Genomic DNA, 8,358 nt, shown 5'->3' on the forward strand with positions numbered 1-8,358 from the left:
CATTATCCAAACCTATTAACTAAATAGCATTTGAGAACATACAACAATTTTTAACAATTTGAGAAGTGTCATTTTCTTGACACGGGCAATGCGTGACTGTTAAAAATCTCTCAATATTGTTATTCTCTCCATAGTAAAAAACAAAATGTAACAGCTGGCGCTGGCACCATTGCACAGTTCTGAAACTTTAACGGTAATCTGTCGTACTTCAAATCAATTTGACAATGTGTGCTCCATCTTTAAACAATGCAAACTATTAATAACATACGGGACACTGCAAGTTGTTTCACGATGCTGTTCACCTTAAAAGACTGAACAAGTGTGCCTGTAGGGACCTATACACATGGGGGGGAATTCTGTAAATATACCACTAGGGTGATCAACTGCTATAGTCAATATTTATTTTTGTAGTAAATATTCCTATTTGGTCAGTTTGTTTGTTTACAGTTTCTTAATATTTAGCTCATTTGTTGTGCAATAGTCATACTGAGGCACCTTCCAATGGGTCTTATATTTAGCTTGTAGCACACTGGGGCAACGTTGTGACAGCATGCTTGGACGGGTTCCCCGGAGTAAAAACACGGGCCACGATGATTGAGAACGACTTGAGTCTCTCCATGTAGTGACGCTGCAAATACTGCCGCTGCCAATCTTTTACCGTGATGCAACTCCAGTCCTCCACAGCGACCCCGTGCCCCTGCAAATAAACACATAATAGGATAAGGAGGCAGGACTGACATTGACTTTACTGCCTGCTTTGATACTGGTTGGATATCTATAAATGTGCGAGGTCTGCGCCGTGCACGCCTCCCCCGCCCCCAAGTGCGAGGTCTGCGCCGTGCACGCCTCCCCCATTCCCAAGTGCGAGGTCTGCGCCATGCACGCCTCACCGCCCCCAAGTGCGAGGTCTGCGGTGTGCACGAGGTCTGCGCCGTGCACGCCTCCCCCGCCCCCAAGTGCGAGGTCTGCACCATGCACGCCTCACTGCCCCCAAGTGTGAGGTCTGCGCCGTGCACGCCTCCCCCGCCCCCAAGTTATATTTTATTTGTTATTATTTTGTGCTTCAGCGTCCAACATGATTTCAAGAACGAGGCAGACAATAATGTCTCGTTGTTTAATATTCATATAGCAGCCTATAGCTTACGTTTTCACTAGCATGTCCATAATGTGACTTGATTTGCCGCAGGAGCTGTGAAAGTGTGCGGGCCAGGTCATCGAAATCACTTTCGTTGAAGACGCTGTTCTCCCCGAACAAGTGGCTATAATAATGTAGAACCCGGGAGATCTTCAGCAAACACGGCTGCGAGAGAGAGAGAGAGAGAGAGAGAGAGAGAGAGAGAGAGAGAGAGAGAGAGAGAGAGAGAGGGGGGGGGGGTGATAACATTAGAACATTTCAAATTACGAACCATCTAATTCTGATTGATCTCAGAACTTTGTCACATTGGGTTTAAAGGATCCCAATGATTCAGCATCAACAAGGTACCCATTTCTATCCTCACCACTCTCTGTGTGAACAAGTATCTCCTTCTCTCTGTCCTGTCTATCTCCACTTTTTGCTGATTTTGACGGCTGTTTGATATAAGGCGAAGTCGGTGAAGACGTTTGTGTTTCTTGACATTGAAATAATAATAATATAAACTCCTTTAATTTACACAGATGTAAACAATTACTTATAACAATACACCACTTCTCGCTGTTATTGTTGTTGTGCTATTTATACTGTAACGTTTATCAGAAGCTCCTCGGGGAGTTTCAATGACTATGTCGCGAGACCGCTTATGTCATCCAAAACCCCTCATTTTCATGTACCTGTTTTTAATGGAGTCCAAGTCTATTATTATTATTATTATTTATTTATTTATTTATTTATTTATTTATTTATTTCTTAGCAGACGCCCTTATCCAAGGCGACTTATAGTCGTAAACAAAAATACATTTCAAGAATCACAGTACAAGTAATAATACAATAAGAGCAAGATAAATACAATGACTTTGGTTCTAGCAAGTACAAGTATGACAAAATAAGATTCAATAACGGAGCAGATAAAAGTGTCAGTGATAGTTACATCAATACAGTATTTCTGAGGTTATCTAAACATTCTCCCTGGATTGAAAGTGTTTGCCAACAGCTTTGAGTGCTGCAGTCACACTGTATCCCGATTCTCTCATCACCACGCAAACCACAGCTTGGTATGTAACGGGAATTGAAAATAAAAATAAAGAAGTGACTTTTGTTTCGTTTTGAATAAAAATCCTCGAATTCATGAAATGCACATTGTGGCTTTCCAGGTACGGGGCCAAATCTTTCAGATAATATAAAATAACCTGAAATCTCCCCGTGCCGCTGGCGGGAATACTCGAGCTGCCTGCTCACCAGGGTTGCCAGATATAACTGACAAAAAAATAGCGATCTTGTTCTTGAAAAGCAAGACCAAACAAGACCAAAACAAGCGCATGTGCGTTTATGCAAATTCCAACCTGCGACTCTCAAACTGCAACCGCGACTCTAAAAAAAACAAGCCCAACTTTGCAACTCTGCTGCTCACCTGCTCTTCAGATCTGAGGCCTGCGGGGTCGCACCTGTCGCTCGCTTCAATTCGAGGGACACAGTCCTGGATATGCGCGTTCACCACTTCCAAAGATGAAAACTGAAACACAAATAAAACACATGTCACCTGACTACTGATAGTAGACCTCCACGAATTAAACTTCTGAACAAACTGTCCTGTAAAAAATACAAGGAAAAAAAGCGAAGGAGAGGAGGCCATTGGGCCTGCATCGATCCTCGCCTTCAGACAGCTGATGGCGCAACATTAACCCAACCCCAGTCCCTCACCACAGTGTAAATCATCTCCTACAGTCTTTCCAGTCCCTCACCACGGTGTAAATAAGTGTCTCCTACTGTCTTTCCTAAGTATGTCTCCACTTCCAAATGTGTTCTCTGGCCCTGATCTCTGCTATAGAAATAGTGGGGTCCTAAATTCATTTAGAATTGAAGGAACTTCAACACAGTCTCCCCAAGCCTGTAGGTCTATTCAGTAGCATAGTGTTACCTTGGCATTTGAATTGCCTCAGCAGCACATTCTGCATTTTGACAAAGTTAACCCTGCAATACTCTGAAAGCAGTACCAGAGGACACGATGTGAAATGAAGTGTAGCAAGACTTCGGACAGATGATACACCTTCACCACAGTGCTGAGGGAATGGAATGGATTACCAACCACGTGTTTCATGATGAACCATGAAATCCTTTGGTGTCACCCAGTTACTAACTAAACTAGTTATGCCCTCCTCTCGTTAGTAATTCTTTCTTATGTGCATACTACTACTACTACTACTACTACTACTACTACTACTACTACTACTACTACTACTACTACTACTAATAATAATAATATCTAGTTGCTAAAATTGCCAGCATTACTTAATAAAAGTGATTATTGACACACAATGATATAGTCAATATTAATATTTGCAGAAAAGCCAAATACATCGATAAATGAATACCTTGGATTGTTGTAATTGAAGAGTGAGTTTGTTGAGTAGCATCGCTTTGTCTTTGCAGTTATTCCAGTGTTTGTGTGCAGGCACCGGGATGCTCTGAACTCCCATTAGTAAGTAGAGTACGAGGAGCAGCGGCGCTGTGTGAGCCCGAGTCGCGCTGCCGGAACGCATGCTGTAGTCTGACTCCTCGACACCTGTTCGGAATGCGTGCGGCTGTGCTGGCTGGGTACGGCGGAGAGGCGCAGGCGTAGATAACGCTTTACAACAACTGCGGAGATTTATATACATTCTCCAATAGGGTGAGTCACTCTGAACGGTATTCCCCACCCCTACCAGGACATTCGTATGTTTAATTTCTCTTTGCAGGTATTATAACAGTCCACAGTCACTTACTACGTTTTAAATGTTCAGAATTATTATGACATAGCTTTTAACTGTCGTAGACAGAACTCCGTTTGCAAGGACAAAAAACAGTGTGTAACCTATTTTCACATAGGCTTAATGTTTCTTATCCTAATGTTTTCCTTCACCCTCGTTTCAGACGGGTTATGTGTCGTTTCAGACGGGTTATGTGTCGTTTCACACGGGTTATGTATCGTTTCACACGGGTTATGTATCGTTTCACACGGGTTATGTATCGTTTCAGACGGGTTATGTGTCGTTTCAGACGGGTTATGTGTCGTTTCACACGGGTTATGTATCGTTTCAGACGGGTTATGTGTCGTTTCAGACGGGTTATGTGTCGTTTCACACGGGTTATGTATCGTTTCACACGGGTTATGTATCGTTTCACACGGGTTATGTATCGTTTCAGATGGGTTATGTGTCGTTTCACACGGGTTATGTATCGTTTCACACGGGTTATGTATCGTTTCAGACGGGTTATGTGTCGTTTCAGACGGGTTATGTGTCGTTTCACACGGGTTATGTATCGTTTCAGACGGGTTATGTGTCGTTTCAGACGGGTTATGTATCGTTTCAGACGGGTTATGTGTCGTTTCAGACGGGTTATGTGTCGTTTCACACGGGTTATGTATCGTTTCAGACGGGTTATGTGTCGTTTCAGACGGGTTATGTGTCGTTTCACACGGGTTATGTATCGTTTCACACGGGTTTACACCTCTTGCAGGTTCAAGAATCCTAAAATAAACTTCAGTTTAAACACATGTTTACACTAAGTGAAGTTTAGGCCTACATTTCTTTAGTATTTTTGAAATTCTGCACTATTAAGAGTTTCATAGTTTTGGAAAATGGGGGGCGATGATCCTGCCTTTGCATATAGCCTACAGACTACACCTATACTGAAGCAGGTGATAATATTTCGTTCACTAAGTTTCTTCAAATTTGTGTGCGGTCAATCCGATTTGAACCGACTTTCTTTTATTCGTTTATCTACTACAAGTATTATTATTTTACTCCAATTATTATTTTATTGTGAGTTAGCTCTCTGGACACCCTTGGTTCCAAATGTGACGTATTTGTGACGCCTACATCTCTGCCCAAAACAAAAGACATGATCCGAGGCAAGACCAAATACAGCGCGGCCTTTTCAGCAGCTCTGAGTCTGAAGAACCGCATCGAGGTCTTCCGAATGTATTCTATTACAATCTGATCATTGACGTGTTCTTCACAAACAATGCGATCAATTACGTTTATATGCTCTGACAGCGGAGAAATACATTTTAAAACGATATTGGGCGATATTGGTCGCTAAATGTAGACGTGGCGTATTACATGTTGGTTCATTTATTCTTGATACGATATTCACAGAACAGGTATTTCTGATGTAGAAAGTGAATCACCAAAGAAATGTGTAAAAAACAGAAACACAATCACCTCATCAAATTGATCAAATGCATCGAAAAAAGATTATGGGCAAGAGAAAGACATATATATATATATATATATATATATATATATATATATATATATATATATATATATATATATATATATATATATAATACCGCAAATTCAAACATATAGGTCTGCAAATGTGTTTCGCTTCTCGTTTTAAAAAAAATACAAATACTGAAACAAGATTAGTAATTTTAGTACACTACATTTTGTATACAATTTACAATAATTTTTAAGCATTACAAAGCAATCCCCCTATGACTGACATTAAAACGGATAAACGATTCCTTTATTTTGAATTAAAAAAACACAATACCATCGTGTATAAACACACATACCTATCCTCGTAGGCATAAAGAAACACATCTGCAGATATTTTAGGCAATATTCCAATGAAGTTTTATACATACATTTAGAATCAATAAAAACAATATTCCCCAACTTTCATTCACCAAGCGGCAGCAATAATACACATTTAAAAGGAACACTTATCAATTTCAAATCTAAAAATACCAACAGAAACAACACATTCAATGACAATCCTTTCGAGCAGAGCCTTTTCAATGTTTCTTTAAGAACTGACATTCAGCAGTATTGCGTGTTTGTTAGTTATGGGGGGTCATTTAAACGTGGCTCTGTTAAAACGTTTTGAATTGACGCTATAAAACGATTTATGTATGTATGTATGTAGGTATGTATGTATGTATGTATGTATGTATGTATGTATGTATGTATGTATGTATGTATGTATGTATTTATTTACACCGTTTACAATGCGGTCCTAGAAACCAAACACAAACTAACACAATAAAACACGTATACTTCAAACTGAAGATGTATTAATGTGGACTACAGGTGAGGCGCTGACAAGTTCTGGATCAATTTCCAAATACTGTCGGTCTGACAGAGGACAGTGTCGAAACTAACTCCCGCTGTCAAAAAACACGTCAGACAATAGCAGCAACGCCGTGGATACACTTCCCACGGTACGGTTGGTCATCTCATGGAAACCCCATGGTTCTCCCATTGCTGTGCTGGTGTGGGACAGCTTCACACACGCACTCGCGTCTCCTAACAGGTGTTTTAAGAGCTCGGTTCGGTAAAGTTTGGGGTCATTGTCGTCACTTCACTATTTTTTCCCCCGTTTGTAATTATTTAAAATTAAATAAATCAAGTGATTATGCAAATAAAAAATAGTTACACGTGTGTCATTTGTTGTGCTTCCCTGGCTTATTGGGTTTTTGACTTTTTTGAGGATGCAACATTGAAAATGGATAACTGCAAAGCATACGACATGGTTTATTTAGATTTCCAGAAAGCTTTTGACAAAGTCCCCGCATAAAAGATTAATTCTCAAACTGAATGCAGTAGGGATTCAAGGAAATGCATGCACATGGATTAGGGAGTGGTTAACATGTAGAAAACAGAAAGTACTGATTAGAGGAGAGACCTCAAAATGGAGCGAGGTAACCAGTGGTGTACCACAGGGATCAGTATTAGGTCCTCTGCTATTCGTAATCTACATTAATGATTTAGATTCTGGTATAGTAAGCAAACTCGTTAAATTTGCAGACGACACAAAAATAGGAGGAGTGGCAAACACTGTTGAAGCAGCAAAGGTCATTCAAAATGATCTAGACAGCATTCAGAACTGGGCAGACACATGGCAAATGACATTTAATAGAGAAAAGTGTAAGGTACTGCACGCAGACAATAAAAATGTTCATTATAAATATCATATGGGAGATACTGAAATTGAAGAAGGGAACTATGAAAAAGACCTAGGAGTTCATGTTGACTCAGAAATGTCTTCATCTAGACAATGTGGGGAAGCTATAAAACAAGGCCAACAAGATGCTCGGATATATTGTGAGAAGTGTTGAATTTAAATCAAGGGAAGTAATGTTAAAACTTTACAATGCATTAGTAAGACCTCACCTAGAATATTGTGTTCAGTTCTGGTCACCTCGTTACAAAAAGGACATTGCTGCTCTAGAAAGAGTGCAAAGAAGAGCAACCAGAATTATCCCGGGTTTAAAAGGCATGTCGTATGCAGACAGGCTAAAATAACTGAATCTATTCAGTCTTGAACAAAGAAGACTACGCGGCGATCTGATTCAAGCATTCAGAATCCTAAAAGGTATAGACAATGTCGACCCAGGGGACTTCTTTGACCTGGAAAAAGAAACAAGGACCAGGGGTCACAAATGGAGATTAGATAAAGGGGCATTCAGAACAGAAAATAGGAGGCACTTTTTTGCACAGAGAATTGTGAGGGTCTGGAACCAACTCCCCAGTAATGTTGTTGAAGCTGACACCCTGGGATGATTCAAGAAGCTGCTTGATGAGATTCTGGGATCAATAAGATACTAACAACCCGCCACGGCTGCACATTCTTAAGCAGAGCTACCACAAAGAGGATCATGAGGTACATTAGCAGACACAACAGCATGGAATGAGACAGGGCAACGAATAGCTCAATGAGCATTAGATAAGAGGCTTTTAATATTAGCAAAGCAAATGAGGTGTCATGGTAAAGTATTTAAAATGAGGGATTTACAGCATGTGGAATAACTGTTTAAAGACCTGTAAGAATGTAGGACAGAGAGACACCCCCACATATCAACAGGATGCTCCCAAGCAAACTTCTTCACAATTTAATGAGTGGTTTTCCAGATATATGCAAACATGTTACTGTGACATACAGGTGGCTGGATGAACGGACAGGCAAGCACCCTCCTATATGACCAGAATCTGACAGTATCAATAGCTTATGCTAAATAATGTTCATACCAAGTTTCATGACAATTGAACAAGCGATTCTCCATATATATGCAAAATGTGTAGCATACAGATGGACATGCCCATATATGCACAGAATTTGATATTCCCAGTACATCTTGCCACATAATTTTAATACGAGTTGCATCACAAGTTTCATCACAGCTTTCGGGTATTGCACCTGTGCCGAGACACGCCTCTCCATCAGGGAAATAC

At 40.4% G+C, this 8,358-nt stretch overlaps 1 protein-coding gene across 1 annotated transcript; it reads right to left on the minus strand.

Annotated features, from left to right (window-relative positions):
* Positions 1-334: 334 nt before the first annotated feature.
* LOC131720943 (interleukin-23 subunit alpha-like) lies at positions 335-3,706 on the minus strand. Its single transcript, XM_059013482.1, has 4 exons — positions 3,508-3,706; positions 2,547-2,648; positions 1,145-1,300; positions 335-697 (listed from the first exon to the last, which is right to left on the minus strand). Exons 1-4 carry the CDS (start codon positions 3,673-3,675, stop codon positions 515-517), a joined length of 609 nt encoding a protein of 202 aa, XP_058869465.1. The 5' UTR covers positions 3,676-3,706; the 3' UTR covers positions 335-514.
* Between the last annotated feature and the right edge of the window lie 4,652 nt (positions 3,707-8,358).

This window comes from Acipenser ruthenus, chromosome 45 (genome assembly GCF_902713425.1).
Source record: "Acipenser ruthenus chromosome 45, fAciRut3.2 maternal haplotype, whole genome shotgun sequence".
Classification (NCBI taxonomy): Eukaryota; Metazoa; Chordata; class Actinopteri; order Acipenseriformes; family Acipenseridae; genus Acipenser; species Acipenser ruthenus.

Coding starts and splice junctions, on each gene's coding strand:
- LOC131720943 (XM_059013482.1), bottom strand. CDS start 3,675: ATGCGTTCCGGCAGCGCGACTCGGGCTCACACAGCGCCGCTGCTCCTC. Junction 2,649..3,507: donor TTCAATTACAACAATCCAAG/GTATTCATTTAT, acceptor TTTGTGTTTCAG/TTTTCATCTTTGGAAGTGGT. Junction 1,301..2,546: donor GCCTCAGATCTGAAGAGCAG/GTGAGCAGCAGA, acceptor TCTCTCTCGCAG/CCGTGTTTGCTGAAGATCTC.